Raw genomic sequence first — 21,785 nt, 5'->3', positions numbered from 1 at the left:
ATGGCCTAACATATAGGGTAATTTTTGTATTGGTTTAATATTTGCCAATTCCATTTTTATTCCAATAATTGACATTATAATTCCAATTATTCCATTTTTAGTGGTTGTCCAATACAAGCAATAAATACATTTTTTGAGGAGCATTTCTTTAAGATGTATGCTGCAGAGTGAAGAATAGCAAATTAGTTGCAGCAATTCTTAAGAGAGTTGCTGCAATCAGTTGGAATTAATGTTTTTTTTAGTAGATTCATTGTAAGGAGAGGGAGAATAGGTTGGTACAAAGATTAAGAATGCTATAGTATTATACTTAACTAAAAATAACTGTATATTTTTTTTTTCTTTGCTGTAGTCGTGACATGGAGAATAAAGAAACCTTGAGGGGGCTGCAGAAAATGGATGACCGCCCAGAAGAGCGCATGATCAGGGAGAAACTCAAGGCAACGTGTATGCCAGCTTGGAAACATGAATGGCTGGAAAGAAGAAGCAGGAGAGGCCCTGTGGTAAGCAGCATTGAAGGGCGGGTGTTATCTGTAACAACTATTACAAATAAAAGTTCCTTAAGATTTTCTTTTAGAAACCTATTTATCTTAACAGTTTGCAGGCTCTTAACTGTGATCCTCTTGTTCATTTTTTTTAGTCTGTTTAACAGGAAACTGTGGTTCACTTTCTTAAAGGTACACTTTCAGAAACAAACGTATAGCTGCTCTGCTGGTTTTGTAGTATGGAGTACTGCTGTGGCAATACTGCCCTCTTATGTCAACAACAAAAGTAACTGTTTTTCATTCGGTAAAAAACTGAGTGCAAAACTGCACGCTAGTATTCTGTACTGCCTTCATTCTTAAAGGTTTTATGGCTTTATTTCCATAGTTTGAGAAAGTTAAATTGAGGTTTTCAGCATGTTGTAATGTAAGCATATGGAATTTTTGTTAGATAGGAAAAATGAAACAAACAGCAAACAAACAAACAAACAAAAAAACACCTGCAAGCATACTAGAAACAGGGAAAAGCAAATCTGAGTAGCTCCTTCACATAAGTCTTAACTCTGATAAACTTTGGATGCCAGAGAACCTCATTAGCCTTTTTCAGTGTGGTTTTTTTTTTTGTATAAATGGCTCAGAAATAATTTTAGAATCATAGAGTATTCTGAGCCGGAAGGCACCTGCAAAGATCATTGTGTCCAACTCCTGGCTCCACACAGCACCACCCGAAAATAAAATCAGATATCTGAGAGCATTGTCCAAACCCTCCTTGAACTCCAGCAGGTTCAGTGACCACTGCCCTGCGGAGCCTGTCCCAGAGCCTGACCACCCTCTGGGTGAAGGACCTTTCCCTAACACCCAGCCTGAGCTTTCCCATTGCAGCCCCCATGCTCTTCCCTCAGGTTCTTTCTTAAGTAATTTTATTTTTAAGAAATTGCAGACAGATCAACCCCCAAACTTATTAAACAATTCTTACACCAATGTTAAGTATAATGCTAGTTAATCAATAGCAATTAGTTGCATGCAAATGTGGTTGCACTCGTCAATGTGACTCCCAGTGTCACTTGACGGGAGCGCTAATTTAAAGCTAAGATCATCTGACATAGTACACAAGTGTACTGAAATAAAAGAAAAATGGTCTATTGGTAAGTTTCTGTAATAAAAAAGAATGCTGAAAATACGTAACAGTGCACAAAAAAAGCAATACCTCAAAACCTCTAACACAAAACAGTTCTTAATTTTTTTGAACGTATCTTATTATTGCATAGCTTGAAATAGTTATTGCTATACTACAGAAATAGTTATTGCATAGCTTGAAATTATGTTTCTCTGTTTAGCTCACTTTCTTTGAGGTGTCTGGGTTTTTACTGTAACTTTCTATGCTCCAGATTCTCATTTACTAGTATTTTAATATTCAACATCTGTCAAGCAATAGCAACTGGTAACTGTGACTTGTCCATATGTCCAAACTCCTCATTGTCGTATTTTCCCTTCAGCCTGCTGAAACTCAATGCATTTCTGGACAACAGCGTTGCTATGGTTAGATCAGTTAAATCCTGTTTAAAAAATAGCATCACTACCTTGTGGTTGCAGTCCAATACAGGAAGAAAGGAAACTGGTCTAGATGTTTTGTCTTACATGCCCTAAGCAGGGAGAACCCCTTCCCCCTGACCTATTTGGTTTTAGGAAAAAAAAAATGTTAGACAAAAGAAGAGAGACCTCTGCAACTTCACAAGAGAGGTCTGCTCTTCTAATCTGAAACATTGTCTGGACTTCCCTTCAGCTTTGAGTCAAGCCTCTGAGTCACAGAGAAACGTAGAATTAAAACTGACTCTTAATTGGTGGGATTGCTTTCAATTATACTCAGCTTTTAAGTATATAATTAAAATTTTAATTTAGTTATTATTATTTAATTATATTTTCCCATAGATTATGTAGGTCTTAGGGCCAGACATCTGAAAGTTATGTTGAAATATTCCATATCTCAGTGCCGAAATTTGGTGTCAACGCAACCTGTATTAGGAGTGTAAATGCTCACTCTGGTTGAGCACATACCTGTGCAGGTAGTGTGGCACTGAGCACTGAGATTAGCTCACTTATCAGAAGTGATGTAGCTGTTCCAGTTGTATTGCAGGGTTCTCAAGGGGCACAGCACACCTTAATTTTGGTGTACTTGGTTCCAGGTTTAAAGTAATCTTATTTTGCAACGAGTGGTCATATTGTTCTGTAAAAATAGTAACCCTGATATTTCTCAACTGATACTTAGAGTAGTTGGTAGATAACTCTTATATAGGCAGTCAGTGTCTGGAGGAAAATATTCCTTTCGATCTTACTGTCCCAATGGGGAAACTGTTGTCCTTTGATATACCATGACTGACAGAGAAACACTTCAAGAATAAATCAGTTGCTGCAACAATTAACATAAGTGGCACAAAAGGACAGTAAAAATGTTCTTTCTTTTCTATGTTTAGTATATAGACTAACAAGATATAATGCCTATGAGATGTTAATAACGAAGTTTAGGAAATGTGCAAAATTCATATGTCTGAATAATGGCTTAGTTATATAATGCTAGCAAAGCAAGTTTTGATGGATTTGTGTTGCTTTAATATAAAATGATTAATTTATAATTCTAATGTTCATGGTTTAATTCTTGCAAGGTGGTGAAACCTATCCCTGTGAAGGGAGATGGATCTGAAATGAACAAGCTATCACTAGAACCTCAAGCTGAAGGACAAAGCACTGCTTCTTCACCTACGCAGAAAGGAAGGCGTAGTCCTTCTCCTAGTAGCTCTTCTTCATCATCCTCCAGGACTGTTAAATCTGAATCACCAGGTGTTAGAAGAAAAAGGGTATCTCCAGTACCTGTAAGTTGCAAGCTGTGATGTAATTATTGATTTGGATATATTCTACAATCTTTTGCTTAAATAGAGAGGCAATAAATATGTAATTCTCACTGGGTAAGGCAAGATGCTCATGTAGAGGTGTTACAACACAGAGTGTCTCACTTGAGAGTGAGATACGCAGAGCGTATCTTATGTTACATTTCTCTCGCGTGGAATTTTATTCTACGCTCTTAGGTGTTTCTTCCTTTTAATTCAGTCAAGCTATCGATTTTTATATTATTTTTTTAGGAAATAAATGAGGAAGTATAGATATGAATGTTCTCCTAGCTTGATTTGCACAAGGAGATGCCAGGAGTTTGGTTTTACTGTAGTTTTGCATGTCAGTTCTCCAAGCCGATATAATCCCTTGAGGACAGGATTGATGATTAGAGTAACGTTAGAGAATTACATACCTGGTTCTGGCTACATACCAGTAACCAGAACAGTTACTGGTATGCTATTTGTGATCCTCTGTTTCAGGACTGATCTTTATGTACAGATTCGGGAAGTTTTAGTACATGCATTCTTAGAAGGTAAAATCTATACCATTACATTTGAGAAGATAGGAATGGAATGGAATATTTTGAACATTAAGAACTAGGTTTATCAGACAAGTTTGGGAATATAACAGTTTGAGCAATAGTGTCTAACAGATTTGTTACTGCAAACATGCTCATCCTCATTTGACTCATCTACAATTTCACAGTGCAATTACAGTAAGAATAAAATCTAATAGCCTTCACTGTCCCATTGTTCTAAACAAGGTTTCCAAAATCACTAAAATATATACTGCTGTTCCACTGAACTAGGGATGAATATCGCACAGCACTGTAGAACTCCTTTCCTCCTGATGAGAGAAATGAAAATGTTAAAAAAAAATAAAAAAAATAATAATAATAAAATTGTTCAGCTTTTTTAAAATTGTTCGTAATTGTTCATTTTTTATTTTATATCTACCTTTCACTTGAGAAACCCTGAAGTTTAGAATATCCTTTACTTAACTGATGGACAATAAGTCAATTACAACCTTCTGCATCATAACTTAAAATTCCAAGTAAATGCAAATCAAAGCAGAAGATTTGAAATTGGATAGTCATTAAAGTATTTCATAACATTAGAAATGTGAAAAATTCAAATGAAAACGATTTTAATAAGAAAGGGCCACTTTCTTGTTGTTGTTGTTGTTTCTCATCATCAAAAATAACAACCTGAGCCAATAGTTGCTCTAATTGTGTAAAGGAGAGGGAGCTGTATCATTTTTCTTTGGAATTTCTTAAAGTCAATTCTTATTTCCTTTTGTAAACTCTAGGCATAGGATTTCTTCACTTGTATTAACACTACAAATTTAATTTAATATTTCATGACTTGATCTATTGAGTCATGAGCAAATGATGATCTGGTTGAATTATACGTCCTAATTCAGTAGTAATATGGTAAGTTTATCAATGAAGATTTGAAAATTTAAGCAACTTAAAAGACACTTTCCCTCATAATATTAGACTATTTTAGTTACAAAATTGCAGTTTTTCTTCTATTTCTGATCATAGAAGTGAAAATGAATCCCTTTAAATTCATGAAGTCTAAGCAGGTCGTGGTTTCAGGTCTGGGGGACATGTACTGTATGTCATCCTGAACAAAATACGTAGCTGAACTGATGGAACTGGAAATGATAGAACCACTTCTGTAGTTTCAGAGTGGACGTATAACACCACCTCGAAGAGCCCCATCTCCAGATGGCTTCTCTCCATACAGCCCTGAGGAAACAAATCGTCGTGTCAACAAAGTTATGAGAGCCAGGCTGTACCTGCTGCAGCAGATAGGACCAAACTCTTTCTTAATCGGAGGAGACAGCCCTGATAATAAATACAGAGTCTTTATTGGGCCTCAGGTAATGAACATGTTTGTGTTATCTATAGCTTTTATTAATTCATATTTAATCTTGGAAAATTGTGTACAAAACCAAAACGGATTCAGTCACCAACCTTTGCTAATGGTTCTGCAAAGATACCTAATTGCTTAAAAGATGCAGTCTGTGCTTAGCTTGTATTTTTGTCAGATATGTCAGGTATTTATAGCAAGTACTATTTTTGTCCAGAGCTTCTCTTATAACTTTTTTTAACTAGAGTCTTTTTCTTTGTAAATTTCTTATTCCTACAAGTGGCTCTTAAGCATGTCTTATTAAGCATTTTTGGCTAAAATTTGGCAGCTTTCCTAGTTTCTCACCCTGAAATACTTCCTTTCCTTTTCTTTTAATGGAGTATGTATAAATGACAAGCAATGTCACAATTACTCTAATGGAGTGATAATACCGTTAATACCCATAATTATATCATTTTCAGAGACTTTGATAGGACTGCCTTGTTTCTGTATTGGAGAACATACGGCTTTTGTGTAAACAGAAGCATCTCATTTAAGTTTGCTGTTATGGTAGAGATATTTTTTAAGATTAAATGCATAAATTTCTTTTAGTATAGAGAATAGCTATAGCTTTCAGTTGATTTTTAAAAAATGAAAGGAGAAAACTGGTATTATGAGTGTCTGATTTTTTTTATACGCATTCCTGAATAATGTTTTGGGAATTCACTTTATGTAGGGCCATGTAAGAAGATATTTATACACTTATATAAAATACTATTTTGCTTTTTTTGAAAAATAGGAGGGCCTAGTACATATCTCTTTAATGCACCTCAGTGTGGAAAACTGATCCATGTAATTATCTAGTCAGTAGAGCCCTAGCATATATTTTTCTTTGCAGACTTGTAGCTGTGGTCGTGGAACATTTTGTATTCATCTATTGTTTGTTATGCTGCGAGTGTTCCAGCTTGAACCCTCAGACCCAATGCTATGGAGAAAGACACTGAAGAACTTCGAGGTAATCAATCTCATAAAGATCTAATGGCAATCTAAAATCTGTCAGGTAAAAGCCTTCAGGGCACTATTTTAAAAATGCTGAAAACTGCAGTATTTCAAAGCAATGAGAATTAGTTTTTAATTGTTTTTCATCTAATCTTCAGAGAGGTGTAGGTAGAAAAAAACCTGCAAATAAAAGGTGTAACTAAAAGAATTAGTAGAGAGTTGCAGTGTGGTGAATGATTCAAATCTTGGATTTTCTAGTCAAAGCTATTTATTTGCATCTCTGATTAGCCGAAAGTTAAATAAAATGTGAGTCTTCAGAAGGTTGTGTGTATACTTAAAACGATTAGTTATTCTTAATAAATAGGTTTTTGATGTAAATGGTGTTTGTTGTGATCTGTTTATTAGTAAAACTTCTGAAATTCCTGGTAGTTCTGCTGCTAATATATTATTAAGAAGGTCAACAGATTTCTTCTAGTAATAGTGAAGCTTCAGTAATGTTGTCTTTAAATACAAGCTATTCATAGCATAAATGCTACTGTTGCTATCTTTTTCTGATGTTAGGTTGAGAGTTTGTTCCAGAAATATCACAGTAGGCGTAGCTCGAGGATCAAAGCTCCATCTCGTAACACCATCCAGAAGTTTGTCTCACGCATGTCAAATTCTCATACATTGTCATCATCTAGTACTTCTACATCTAGTTCAGAACACAGGTTAGTATTTTTCTAAAGGAATTAAAAGCTTTATTATGTAGTTTTTATATAATTTTGGAGGTTTAGAATCACCTACATTCTTTTTGTTTAAAGCTGCTTTCATTTCAAACCATGTTAAATATCTATATTTGCAAACAATCAAGACTCAAACGTGTGTTAGTCATTGTGGTAAGAAGTGGGCATATTTGCTTTATACCTTCCATATGAAAAATGTTAACTAGAATTGGGAAAAGAATTTTTACTATTTATTAATTTGGGAAACAAGTTTTAGAAATGTGATTATATGCAAGACTGAAACATATATTAACTTTAGAAACAATTATTTATGTGCATTTGTTCAAATACAGCAGTTGTGCAAATGTTGACAAATGAAGAAACAGGGTTTCATTTTTTCTCATGTCCTAGTAAATTTGTACTACTTTGGAGATATGCTTGTACATATGAGAATACACTGAAAATTTTCTGGGTAAACACGCTGCGTGCTTGTAAACATATACTAAAATATCTGAGCATATGTTTAGATAAATTCTTAAAAGCCTTTTTCATGAAAAATGAATGATTAAAATACTTTGAAGGGAGTTAAATTAATGTGATTTTTCTAGTTTATACCATATTAAAAGATGCCTTTTTTCAGTTTTAAGTGATATTTGATTATTTGATAGCTTTCTTTTTTTCTACTAACCTCTATTACTTGTGCTCTTGCATGTTCTTTTCCTGATATTAAAGATCTTGTTTCTTAAACAAATGATTTGTGCATGAATTAGTGGGCTGAGTGAACTAGGCATCCTCTAGAGAGGCCAAACCACAGAAGGCAACCAGAACTGAGACTTTTTCTGTAAAGTGATACTCTAATATAAGGACTACCTTGGTGTATTATTTTTGATTATAATCATATGGCTAGATGACTATATTCAGACAGGTTTATAATATTGATGTACAGATTGTGACCTTAATTTCCCATTGTCTTTCCATTGTCTGTTTTTTTCAAATTGTCACTATAAATAAACGAAGTTTTAAAAAAACAAGATAAATACATAATCTACTCTGCAATCACTTATGTGGCCAGTTCTTTTAGTTAGGTATCTTGTCTAGAATTATTTTTTTCATCAGGATGGCTTCACTGGATTGTGAACTTCATTGTAGTGCTTATCATTTTTGGCAGGATAAAAGATATTTCTGTTGTTTGCCAGTACACCTCATGGCTATTTTCAAGCATTACTGGTTCAATGCGAGAGGTTACTATTTTGTGCAAGTCTGTGTTTGCATTATATAAGTATTGGAGAACAGTGAGCATCAGATTCATTTGAGATAAAAGTTTACTCAGTTCTGATATTTACTGTGATTTGCAGTTATTTTTGGTTTATTACTAATTCTTCAAAAATAAGTTTCACAGTGGAAAAATCATATCAAGTTTGCAAGGAAAATAGTAATGAATATATATGTAGAGAAACAAATGTGTATACAAAATATTTTTATTTTAAAGACTACTGTTGCTGAACAAATACAAGATTCCTTAAAACTTCTAGACATGCCAACTATAACTTAAGATTTTAATATGAATAATAAATTTTGCATGTTTAAGGAATATTACAGAAGATTATATCAGTTTTTCTTTAAATGCTGTTTAATTTTTATTCTTTTTCCTGTTGAAATCACCCGTTACATGAATTTAAAACTTAAGGTATGGGGTTGATAAAATGGAAGCAACGTGCAAAATAGGCAAATGGTGTTTTTTTAAATCTACGTGAGATATGTTGGTATATTCACTTTATTAGTGAATTCATTACATCTGTTTCTGTCAATGACAGAAAACTTGAGTGTTATCTTTTGTTAATTCTTGAGTTTACTTACGTTCATCAAATAGTATTTACAGTTTTCTGTAATGCTCTAAAGACTCACTCATGACTCAGTACTCTGAAAGGAGTATGATGGGGGAAAAAAAAAAGTATGTAGCTTTAAAAATCTGAAAAGCTCCTAGCTTTTCAAGACTAAACAATAAGTAAAAAAGCAAAGCTTGGTTTGTTAAAGAAGCCTTGGGGGAGAGTGGGGGGGCAGGGGGGTGAATCTAAGTGCCCTAGGCTGGGCCTTTCAGTCTCTAATTGGTATCTGACCTAGTTTGAAAAGATGTCATGTGTTTTGTGACTTTCATTTCAACAAAATGTTGTCTATCCTCAGTGCTTCTAAAAATTTGGTTGCTTGCTTATGCAGACCAAGTTTTAAGGAAAATTATTCCTGAATAGCACATAGTCATTTAGAAGTGATTGTTCCAAAGTGGAACTTATTTTTTTTATGGTTAAAGCCTGTTCTGAATTCTGATATGCTGTTTTAATAGTCATAATTACCTTTTTTTTTTGTAGTATGAAGGATGAAGAAGAACAGATGTGTCCCATTTGTTTGTTAGGCATGCTGGATGAAGAAAGCCTGACTGTGTGTGAAGATGGATGCAGGAACAAATTACATCACCACTGCATGTCAATATGTATGTTGTCATCTTTGTCTCATTAAACTGTGGTGACTCTAAATATACAAAAGTATTATAACATAGTGAGTTTCATTATTTTGTTTGTTTTAAAAGATAAAAGTTAACAAACAAAAAAATGCCCGTACATGGTAATTGCAACTCTGTGAGACTTTGGTACCATTCTAGGGACTACTGATACGCTGTGTTATATCAGTTATTCACAATCAAGCTTGTAATTTTGTGTTTTGAGAAGTTAACTGCAATGACAGAAATTTCACTCTCTTTTAACTTAAAGAGTATGTCCAATCAGAGTAAGGTTAGGAACAGACTTTTACTCCTCAGTGACTTGCCATTAGAATGCATGAAAGTCATCCACTGTCAGCTTGGATTATGTAATGAATTACGGAGTATTCTTGCATACTACATTAAATGAAGTATACAAATAGTTTGTTTTAACAAATAAAATTCAGCCCTATGTATGTTTATACTTTTTTAAAAAATATTGCTTATGTTTGAGACCCATATTTCAGTTTATTACTTGTAATATTACAGTACTCAAATGAAGCACTTATTGAAGCAGAAAAGTTTAACTACACATTTATTAGGCTGCTGGAGATGGCTCAGTTCAGAAGTGTGCATCCTGAAACTGACATTCTTCAGTAAATCTTGAACTTACTAATGCCATCTTCCAGTTATATACACAGTAATATATATTATCCTGTTGCTTTTTTCCAGGGGCAGAAGAATGTAGAAGAAACAGAGAGCCACTTATATGTCCTCTTTGCAGATCTAAATGGAGATCTCATGATTTCTATAGGTAAGTGGTCAGTCTGAATATAACAGTCTGTTTCTGGATCTCTGTTTATGTTCTTAAATATGGTAAAGTGTTTACTTTGGTTAATGTTTCATTCATTGATCTGTGCTGTTTGTTGTTAATCTGTAGTCATGAATTGCCTAGCCCTGTGGAATCATCTGTCCTCCGTGTGGTTCAGCAACAAACTCAACAGCAATCTACGGTTGGATCACAGAGAAGAACCCAAGAGAGCAATTTTAACCTTACTCATTATGGGGTCCAGCAGATTCCTTCTGCTTATAAAGATTTAGCTGAGCCATGGATTCAGGTAATTTTTCTTTTTATATCTGAAGCTTCTTTTACAAAAACATTTTGAACAGATTTGCTGCTCTTAGTGAATATTACGTTTGCACAGCACTAATGCAAAACTACTTGCATTTCCTTCAGAAGAACCTATGATCATTGTGTCTTCTGGAAAGCATGAAACATGCTTGTATATTCACTTGTTCTGCTATTCTTAATTACTAAAGGATTTTTTGAAAGAGCTTGGAATAAGAGGAGTAACGTTTTGTTTTATACCTCCAACTTTGTTTCACATTTAAATTTTGCATTGTTGATGCTATCTGTGGATGCAAATGTGGAGAAAAGAGGAAAAAGTGAGTTTCTTAATACTATTGATTCTGAAAAAGGTTACGATGGTGGTTGTGGTGGTATCTAGTGAATCGACCAGGTATAAGAGAACATTAGCACAAAGATCATAGGGATCATTGGTTTGAGCTGGAAGGGACATTAAAGGTCACTCAGTTCCACCCCCACCCCTGCCATGCACAGGGACACCTCCCACCAGACCAAGTTGCTCAAAGACCTGTCCAGCCTGGCATTGAGCACTTCCAGGGATGGGGCATCCACAGCTTCTCTGGGCAACCTGGGCCTCATAGTAAAGAATTTCTTCCTAATATCCAATCTAAATCTAAGTTTTTTAGTTTAAAACCATTACCCCTTGTTCTGTTACTACACTCCCTGATAAAGAGTCTCTCCCCATGTCTCCCGTAGGCCCGCTTTAGGTATTGAATGGCTGCAATAAAGCTCTCCCCAGAGCCATGTCTTCTTTAGGCTAAATGACCCCAGTTCTCTCAGCCTGTCTTTGCAGGAGAGGTGCTCCAGCCCTGTGATCATCTTTGTGGCCCTCCTCTGGACCTTCTGTAACAGGTCCATGTCCACCTTAACGCTGGGGGCATCAGAGCTGAATGCTAGGACTCCAGGTGGGGTCTCACAAGAGCAGAACAGGGGGCGAGAATCACCTCCCTCATCCTGCTAGTCACTCTTCTTTTGATGCAGCCCAGGATACAGTTGGCTTTCTGGGCTGGAGGTGGTCTTCGCCAGATCATGTTGAGCTTATCATCCACTGGTACCCCCAAGTCCCTCTGTGCAGGGCTGCTCTCTATCCAGATGTCACCTAGCCTGTATTCATGTTTGGGATTGTTCCAAGCCAGATGCAGGACATTGCACTTGTGAACATAAATCACATGTTGTTTGCACGGGGCCTTCTCTCTTTGCTTAAAGTGGACTATTTGAGGTAGAGCTACAATAGGATTCTATTGTATGAGTGTCTAATTCTAGAGCACTTGTAACAATTCAAAACTTACTCTGAATCCCATCAGTTTTGTGGTTGGCTATTATTGGAAATAATTATATTCAATTTGCACAAAGAAAGAAAGGTTTCCCAGTCATGTTTTCACTTTTTTCCTTTTTTAGTTTCAGACTTAATCTGAGGCCTATTATTAAAGGTCCATGTAATAAAATGTAATATTTCTAATCCTCATCTTGACTGTGCAGGTATCACATAAATACAAAGTTGTCAATTACTGTTACCTACAATCGGTTGCTGGAGCCATATAAGATAAATACTCTCCAACCTAGAGGTGGGCTCAGCTGAGCAAGGATCACACTGTTTAAAGAAGAATGGTGGAACTTGTTTCACCTTTATTTCTGTTGCAACTTTTGCCTAATATAGCTAGAACTTGGCTTTAGGGTTGTTTATACCAAGGTATACAAAGAGACTGCGTAGTGAGTGATTGAAACACAGTGAAACTGGCCACACCATCATCTCCCAACTTGTCCTAGCAGAGTTTCTGGAGAACTGATGACACATTTATGAGAGTTCATTTCTATCATAGAATTTTTTTAAGAAATACTGTATACCCTCTGACACATTCTTGCTATTAGACTTATTTAGATGGTATTTCAACAGAAACATTTTTCTCTTTTCTGGTTGCTGCTCTTAAGTTGTAGTGTTATTCAATTTGACTCATGCAAGGTTGCTTCTTCCTTGGCAGGTGTTTGGGATGGAGTTAGTTGGCTGCTTGTTTTCTCGAAACTGGAATATAAGAGAGATGGCACTTAGACGTCTTTCACATGATGTTAGTGGTGCTCTACTACTGGCTAATGGTGAAAGCACTGGAAATTCTGGAAGTAGCAATGGAAACAACACAAGTGCTGGAGCTCTGGGAGCAGCTAGTGGGTCATCTCAGACCAGTATCTCAGGAGATGTTGTGGTGGAATCCTGCTGCAGTGTGCTGTCCATGGTCTGTGCTGACCCTGTCTACAAAGTGTATGTTGCTGCTTTAGTAAGTAGTTGTTTACTCATTGTATTCGGGTAATTTCAAAGTTACTTCACTTCTGAAAGGGGAGGGAGAAGGAGTAGGTGTATGAAGTCAGAAATTGTAAATATTGTTAAGCATCACTGATGACTTGACTATTAAGTATCTGAAAGCAGGATGAGTAAGATCCACAGAAAGAATGAGTTGGCGTGACTCTACTGGATAAAAATAAGGAAATGCTTGCTACAGTGTGTAGTATTAACAGTAACTATATCGCTGACTTCTTGCCAATCTCAAAGGATACATGACTAATTCTAACAGCTAGTACATATTAAGCTATTTATCTTTTTAAAATTTCACTGATATTTTTAATTTATATAAAACTATTTGCAACTTTAATTTAAAAAGCAATCAAAATGTATAACTAAACTAATTTCATATATATTGTTTTTTCTCCTTTCTCTCAGAAAACCTTAAGAGCCATGCTGGTATATACTCCTTGTCATACTTTGGCAGAAAGGACTAAACTACAGCGACTTCTCAAGCCAGTTGTGGAGACAATATTAGTTAAATGTGCAGATGCCAACAGGTATGGTGTCCCATGAACATCATACCTATTGTAACTGAAATGCCTTGAAGCTTAATTTATTGATATTTTATGTGAAACTAGAAGACCATTTACAGGTGGTGGTAAACTATATATGGACCATAAGTATAAACATACCATGGTATGTTTTTGTTAAAGAGTAGTTGCTACAGCCAACTTCAGTCTTGAAAGACACAGGTTTTGAACACATCTGATAATATTTTTCCAGTGTTTACAGATCTTATATAATGCTTTGCTTTCATAAAGACTTTTTCCCATAAAATGAAAGAAAATGTCAGGTTCAGTCTCCAGCCTTTCAGCATCCTTTTCAACTGGTTGAACTGCTTTAGTGTAATTATCCTGACTCCCCTTTAAAACTCTACAGCAAGAACCAATTACCAGGTTTTATGTGTTTAATATATTTGCATGTTTCCTACTAAAGCAAAGTCTGTTGTAGATCTATTTCCTTAAGTGTTAATATAATACTGTTAGTTCTTACTTCGTAGCATAATGATAGAAGATGGCTGTTCTTGAATGAATGTCTTCTGGCAGTTCTGGCTTGAGCAGGCTTTGTACTCCAGTCCCAAGCTACCCTGTCTGCTCTGCCAGACCAAGCATTTCTTCAGCTGTGTTTTGTACTAGATGCAGAAGACCATCAGCATGATTTCTCTTTCGGTTTAGTTCCTAATAAGCAGCATTGCTTCTAAAATCAGCTGGAGATGTTCCCTACCCCCACCAGCAATAGTCTAGCAATAGAGCATCTAAAATAAAAGAAAAAGTGAAATAAAGCTGTTGTTGGATTTCTGAATTTGTCCTGTTTTTACAAGAGACAGTTCTAACGCCCTGTTGAATGATTTCTTTAATAAAAGAGATTATTGCCTAAAAACATCTCTCTAAGAATTTGAGAAATGGGGATGTACTGAGAGATGGGGAAGCTGACTGCTATTTGTTTTATTTATTTGTTAGTGATAGATACTAAGTTTCTGGAAATGCCCTTGTAAAAAAACTCACTGCTAGTGGTAGCTTACAAGATAGAGCATTATACAAGGCGATTGGAATAAAATGATGTGAAGTTGATTTCCAAGCAGAGTTCCAAGCTAATGGTTATTAAAATGTTTTAATGTTTTCCCTTGAAATCATCAGCTAAAAGAGATAATTTTGTTTTTAATTTCTTGTAGTCGAACGAGTCAACTTTCAGTCTCAACACTACTGGAGATGTGTAAAGGCCAAGCAGGAGAGCTGGCGGTTGGGAGAGAAATACTTAAGTCTGGTAATAATAGCTCTTCATATATAAATGAATTATAATTACAAGCAAACATACTGAAGTGTTTTAAATTAAGTACAAAATTTATCCAAAATCAGCAACAGCATTGCTCTTTGGAGTTTAGAGATGGGGTTAGTACCCCATAGAGAGATGGGGTTAGAGATGGGCACAGGTGTATTTCTGTGTGACGCAGTTCTGATCCCTAAGGAATTTAAACAGTGAAGGTATGTATCTAATCCTTATTTTTAACTACTTTTTTTTTTAGGGTCCATTGGTATTGGTGGTGTTGATTATGTCTTAAATTGTATTCTTGGAACCCAAACTGAATCTAGCAACTGGCAAGCGCTACTGGGACGACTTTGTCTTATAGACAGACTTCTGTTGGAATTTCCTGGTGAATTTTATCCTCACATTGTCTGTGGAGATGTTTTACAGGCCGATACTGTAGTAGACAGGTACTTGCTTACACTATTTGACTATTACTCTTTGTAGTTGAGCATATTGTTGGTGATCTCTCAAAAAATGGCAGGTTTAATTCCTGTAGACAAATAGTGTATACTACAGGAAACAGTGAACCAACTTTAGAGCAAATGGTTGCCATTTTTAAATTTCTGATCTGTTAAATAATTCTGTAGCATCAGTGCAGCCGTAAGTCTTTTTGCTACTGCAGAACTGATAGCTAAATACTTTGTCTTGAAATGGCTTTCTTAGCACAAGTTAACTAGAGCATATCATTGTATAAAACATTATCTTTTTTTTTGTCAGGTATAAGAAACTTCTCTCCCTCTTAAATTTCGCCTTGCAGTCAATTGACAATTCCCACTCAATGGTTGGTAAACTGTCGCGGAGAGTATTTTTGAGTGCCGCAAGAATGGTGGCAAGAGTGCCTCATGTTTTTTTAAAGCTTTTAGAAATGTTGAGTGTGACAAGCTCGACTCATTATGCAAGGATGCGTCGACGTTTGATGGCAATAGCAGATGAAATGGAAATTGCAGAAGCTATCCAGCTAGGCATGGAAGAAATGCAGTCCGGGGATTGTCGACATGAAGACTTTTTGCAGCTACCTGTACCAGATAACTCTCCAGAAGCTACAGAAAATAATACACCTAACAATACTGTCCAGTTATCAGGGAAAAGTGGGAAAGGTTTAAGTGACAAAAAAATGAGTGCCAGTCCAGAGGACATTTCTGAGACACTGGCTGGCCTTGCTGTGGGACTTCCTGTTTCATCAGTAACCACTGAGCAACCAAAGCCAGCTGTTCAAACAAAAGGAAAACCCCACAGTCAGTGTTTGAACTCTTCTTCCTCATCCAGTCATTCCCAGTCACTATTCCCAACACTTCTCTCTCCTTCAAACCCATCTGTACCAGCTGGCACTGTAACAGATGTCTCTAAACTCAGACCTCAGGGATTCATTCCCTGCAAAATCCCCTCACCTTCTCCTCAAACACAGCGGAAACTCTCTCTCCAGTTTCAGAGAAACTGTTCTGAAAATAAAGAAGCAGAGAAACTTTCTCCAGTCTTCACCCAAGCCAGGCCATTGCCATCCAGTCACATACACAGGCCAAAGCCATCACGACCCACTCCATGTGATATGAACAAGCAGGGGGAAACGTCAAAAAATGGTATGACGCTTGACCTGAACGATATTTCACAGTGTGACGGCAATAGTAGTAATAGCAGCGCAGTTATTCCAAGTGAAGAGACGGTGTTCACACCGGTAGATGAGAAGTGTCGCTTGGATGTTAATGCAGAGCTCAACTCCAGTATTGAGGACCTACTCGAGGCTTCCATGCCAACAAGTGATGGCACAGTTACGTTCAAGTCCGAAGTTGCAGTTCTTTCTCCTGAGCGGGCGGAAAATGATGATACTTACAAAGATGATGTAAATCATAATCAAAAATGCAAGGAAAAGATGGAAGCTGAAGAAGAGGAAGCTTTAGCTATTGCTATGGCAATGTCAGCGTCTCAAGATGCCCTGCCAATAATTCCCCAACTACAGGTTGAAAATGGTGAAGATATCATAATTATCCAGCAGGATGTAAGTATACACATGGAAATTTAGCATAAATTGAGATTCATGGAATTTAAAGCAGTGTTGGTATGTTTTCAGAGTTACAGAAACACAGACTCAGTATCCTCTCCTAGAAGTTGGAATATAAACATACACCCTCGGTACGCATATTGCATGTGCGAATAGAAACCTGTGGTTATTAACAAATTTAGAGAAGGTGTTTGGAAGAGAGACATTTAATGTGCCAACCTTTAAAAAAGCAAATAAGGAAGTGTAAAAGTGAGGAAGCAGAATATGAGAGTTTTCAGGAAGGAGTAGAACTGAACTGGGTCTTAGCGCTGATTTACTGTGAAGGCTATCATGTAATACTAAATTAGTTTCTGTAAGAAAAAGAGGAGTAGGAAGAGATCATGCTGTCAGCACGTGTTGAGACAGAAGCTGCGAGATATTTAGAAGCCAGAAAAACAATGATTGCAAGTGAACAGAAGCACAAGAAATAACAATAGAGAGAGAAAGGAGTATTTTATGAAAGTTCACCAAAATGGTTGAGTGTATTGACTTGATGGAGTAAGAGACGTGCTGAAAGCTTTTGAGGCTACATGCCTAGGAAAGGTGGCAGAATTGGTAATGTTGCTGGGAAGAAGAAAGAAATCTTACATTGTTTTTTGCGATCATTTGCATGAGGTAACAACATGTGAAGCACAAATTGCCAGTAGTATATTAAGTAGAAAACATGATTTTGGTTCTTTAGAGTAGACGATAAGTAAAAACCTGACTAGAAATTAGTTCAGAAATAGAAAAAGCCCTGCTCCTATTTGTGTCTTTATATCTTGCCTTTCACCTTTGGTCACTAACATAGAGGAAGCACTCTGTTATTAGATATTGTAGGAATGTGTGGATTATGGAAAATGAGTGTTCTGATCTCATCTGAAACATGTCTAACATGCAATATAAATAAATGTATGGGCAAAGAGAGGCATATAAAGATGGAAATTTCATAGCTTTCCAGAACATCTACATCTTAGATGCATGCTAAACAAGTAATTGATTCGGAATTTAACTTTTAGACACCAGAAACCCTGCCTGGACATACCAAAGCAAAACACCATTACAGAGAAGATGCAGAATGGCTTAAAGGTCAGCAAATTGGTCTTGGAGCTTTCTCTTCCTGCTACCAAGCTCAAGATGTGGGAACAGGGACATTAATGGCTGTAAAACAGGTAAATATTTCACTTCCTTCAATGTATTCTGCTTGTTCTTCAATATTTTGGGGGGAATATTTTGTGTAAAAACCTGCTCTCAGACTGTTCCCTAGTTCTTTTGCTCCATGTCGTATGTACTCACATAACACATAATACAAAATCTTTATATTCATGTTATTAACATAATATTTTCAGTCTTTCACTTTTTAATAAAATAAAAAATACTGTACTTTCTAATATACATTTTGAAATATATTTTTATATGGTCTTTTTTTTTTGTAGTTTTTCAAGTGCATTTTTGCTTTTATCAAGTTTACACATCAGTGACAGTTAGGAATGGAGCACAGATTTCTTGGTTCCAAAGTGACGCCCTATTTTCCTAGTTTAAGCACAGCAAAGTGAAAAGGAAAGGTTCTCTACTCCAGAGATTGTTAGTGTTTCCCCCAGAAGATCACTCTCACAAGATCACTCTTGACTGTCTTGCATGGAGATGAATTCTCAGCTGAAGGGATTTGAGATTAAAAGAACAATTGAAGTTTTTGGATGGTGAACAGAGATAGAAAGCCATCCATTCTTGTTGCTGTACTGAAAGGATTTGGGGAGGGGGCACAGTTACAGAACAGATAATTATGTGAAGTAAATCTGAATGTCATATTTCAAAACAGGTGACATATGTCAGGAACACGTCATCTGAGCAAGAAGAGGTAGTTGAAGCACTGAGGGAGGAGATACGTATGATGAGTCATCTGAACCATCCTAATATTATTCGCATGTTGGGTGCTACATGTGAGAAGAGCAACTATAACCTCTTTATTGAATGGATGGCAGGTAAACAACTGCATGTGGAAGAAAATGAAAGTATCAGTTGTCTTGGAACTGTAGTTTCTGCAAAAATATACAGCAAAATATTCCCTGTGTTGCTTAAGTTTGCAAACTTCTTTTCTTTGCTGATTTAAAGATTTGTGTTGATTAAAGAATAAAGATTTACTTGCTTACAAAACAGTTGAAGCAGTCATAGCGGTTTTCTTACTGGGATTCTTTTTTGGCTTGAAATTTTCCATGTCTGATTTGTTATACAGTTAATGCAGTTGAAAGCCCTGAACAGAAATTTTAATACTTTGCTCATATTCTGCATCTAAAGAAGGTGCCAAACTTTGAGACAGACACCTTCAGCTTTATATGTTTCCAGAGTTTTCTGTGTGGCTCTGTTTAAATAATTTAATAATGTAAATAAGTTTAAATAATTATTTAAAATAACTTTGCTAGAAATTTTGCAATACCCATCACTTGTTTCTGTCCCAAGCATTTTCTTAAAAACTGTGTCAGAAGACACACAAAGGCATTTGAGAATTTAAAGTAACTTTCTAATAATATAGAGTAAGTAGGATGCTTCAAGAAAAAAAAAAAAGGTAGTTCAAAATCTATTAATTTGTAATTTAGTAGTATTTTTTTCATTATTTCATACAGCAGGGACAAGAAAGTGTTTTTTTTTTTTTCTTTAGGAAGGAGCTTTATTTTATGAATGGGATTTTATGTTGTTGTGGTCTAGTTATCAAGACTAGATTTGGTGGTTTAGACATTCTATTGCATGTTTCCTATGCAAGAAAGCATTGCACTTTATGGTCTCTGGCAGAAACTACTTGGTAATACCAGGGTGCTAACAAGCAAAGCTAAAGTAGGTGTTTTTACAACCAGTAGTGCAGAACATCTTTTTTCTTTATTTTTCTGAAATAATATTACTTAAGTAATAAAATGTCAGGAGATGTCTTTACATCACTCGAGCCCAAGATATATTACTGTACTTTGAAAGCACAGTGTAAAATCCAGATCCTTGAGGATCTATATACCAGTACTTGGTGTGTTAAAGTATTTGTATTTTTTTTGTAAGGAAGGTTGATGTTTCTAGGAAGCATAAACATCTATGTCATTATAATATGTACAGTTCCTGGCAGAAAGTAATCAAGTAATCAACTATATTTCTGTTTACCTAGAGAACTGCAATTTTAGGAGGCAATGCTACATTCCATTATATGAAATATGAGTGTTGATAAATTCTGTTTTTATTTTCTAGGGGGATCAGTTGCTCATTTGTTAAGTAAATATGGAGCTTTCAAAGAATCAGTTATTATTAATTACACAGAACAACTGTTACGTGGCCTTTCTTACCTCCACGAGAATCAGATAATCCACAGAGATGTTAAAGGTAAGAATTATTTAAAAGGTCTCCTAAAACTTAATGTTTGGAAAGCAGCATCTATTGTGGCGTGAGAGCTGGTGTTTCTCTTGGATACCATCTCTAGAGTAGTGTCTGCTGAGTACATCTGATCAACTTAGGAACCTTTGTTCTACAGAAATTAATCAAAACATTCATAGCATGCTTGGGGATATTTCCTACCTATGCCAGAGATACAGAAAAATTTGTTTTCTGGATTGCTAAATTGAAATATAAAGTCACCATGTAGCTTTAAATGTTAATTAGTTAAATTCATGTAAATATTTACTGTGAAATGATAATAAAATCTGAACAAGACAAAACAAGGAGGTCAGGTTTCTAATGTATGGCAATATTGTGATTTCTTCTTTTATCCTGATCGAATGTAAACACAGTTGTGCTGTTTGACAAAAACAAAATTTGGACTTCACTGGGAAGTTCAAGCCTTATTAAACTTCTGCCTTTAATATCACTATATCTGTCCACAAACAAGAGATAGACCCAGATAAGTATCAACCTAATAATGGCAAACACTTGTCTTTTAATATTTCTCCTTAAAATAGGAAAACTTTCATTTGCTATGTAATTCTTTTTAAAACGTCTCAAAGCTACCAAAGGATGAAATAAGTTTAAATTTTATAGGGAGCTGCAGACAATGAAAACCTCCAGGGTTTTTCTTTCATTGTTTGAGCTCCAGGCATTGTTCCAGAATCCTGTGTTTGCCCTACTTAGAAAGTTTGATTCCTTCTCTAAATCTCTCAGACGGCCTAAACCTATGTGCAGTATCATTTGGACATGACAAAAAAGTGACGTTATTAGACTTGTCCTTGACTTTTTAGATTTCCTTGATAGTGGGGGTGGAATGTGAACATATAGTTTTGAAATGGAGGGAGGAAAATTGTCTGTTCATCCATTTGCCTTTAATAGAAACCCAACTAGCAGTATTTTTATTATGCTGTTGACAGGTGCCAATTTGCTAATTGACAGCACAGGTCATAGATTAAGAATTGCTGATTTTGGAGCTGCAGCCAGGTTGGCATCAAAAGGAACTGGTGCTGGGGAGTTTCAGGGACAGTTGTTGGGAACTATTGCATTTATGGCCCCGGAGGTAAGAAAGCAGTTTTGGAAGTTACTTGAAAAATTGTTTGAACTCTGTAAGCTAAATCATACAGCTAAATAACAGAACACTGCTATAAATGCTTCTAATGTATTTTAAATTTAGTTGCTCTAAAGAATAGGAGTGATACCAACATAGGAATAATGACATTTCTTTATTGTTGTCAAAGTTGATACATGTAGTTTTTTTGCAAGATATATCATGAGTATTATTACAAAAGCCCAAGTGACCATTTGGTCAAAAGAGTGCAAGATTATTTGATTTGTCCCTTAATCAGGCACTTCACTAGCTCTCCTCTATGGCTTTCTAGTGGCATTTACATCACTTATCACTGTTAACTAGAAATGTTGATCAGAATGCACTTGATTATTTTTTTGACAGAATTTAACTTACTTAGAGTTAAGAAACTTTGAAGTGGATAATCTGAGCTTTGTTTTGTCTCTCTGTTCAGGTTCTGAGAGGTCAGCAGTATGGTAGGAGCTGCGATGTGTGGAGTGTTGGATGTGTTGTTATAGAAATGGCTTGTGCTAAACCTCCCTGGAATGCAGAGAAACACTCCAATCACCTTGCTCTAATATTTAAGGTGAGGTATTTGTTGCTACAAAT

The 21,785-nt window shown here is 35.8% G+C and overlaps 1 protein-coding gene across 8 annotated transcripts in view; it reads left to right on the top strand.

The window, feature by feature from the left end:
* The window catches only part of MAP3K1 (mitogen-activated protein kinase kinase kinase 1), a 60,018-nt gene that overhangs the window by 34,459 nt on the left and 3,774 nt on the right, over window positions 1-21,785 (top strand). For all 8 annotated transcript variants that reach the window (XM_083816949.1, XM_083816955.1, XM_083816954.1 and 5 more), the window contains exons 2-19: window positions 350-500; window positions 3,140-3,346; window positions 5,052-5,252; window positions 6,120-6,236; window positions 6,782-6,930; window positions 9,288-9,409; window positions 10,127-10,208; window positions 10,335-10,512; window positions 12,521-12,811; window positions 13,252-13,373; window positions 14,549-14,640; window positions 14,900-15,089; window positions 15,400-16,675; window positions 17,716-17,868; window positions 18,516-18,678; window positions 19,922-20,053; window positions 21,028-21,170; window positions 21,631-21,762. In XM_083816949.1, coding sequence (XP_083673075.1) covers window positions 350-500; window positions 3,140-3,346; window positions 5,052-5,252; window positions 6,120-6,236; window positions 6,782-6,930; window positions 9,288-9,409; window positions 10,127-10,208; window positions 10,335-10,512; window positions 12,521-12,811; window positions 13,252-13,373; window positions 14,549-14,640; window positions 14,900-15,089; window positions 15,400-16,675; window positions 17,716-17,868; window positions 18,516-18,678; window positions 19,922-20,053; window positions 21,028-21,170; window positions 21,631-21,762 — 3,901 coding nt within the window. The remainder of the gene's footprint in view (window positions 1-349; window positions 501-3,139; window positions 3,347-5,051; window positions 5,253-6,119; window positions 6,237-6,781; window positions 6,931-9,287; window positions 9,410-10,126; window positions 10,209-10,334; window positions 10,513-12,520; window positions 12,812-13,251; window positions 13,374-14,548; window positions 14,641-14,899; window positions 15,090-15,399; window positions 16,676-17,715; window positions 17,869-18,515; window positions 18,679-19,921; window positions 20,054-21,027; window positions 21,171-21,630; window positions 21,763-21,785) is intronic.

The sequence above is a fragment of the Anser anser genome (assembly GCF_964211835.1).
Source record: "Anser anser genome assembly, chromosome: Z".
In the NCBI taxonomy this organism is placed as follows: Eukaryota; Metazoa; Chordata; class Aves; order Anseriformes; family Anatidae; genus Anser; species Anser anser.
Note: the sequence above shows the minus strand (reverse complement) of the source record. Positions and strands in the feature narration are given on the sequence as shown.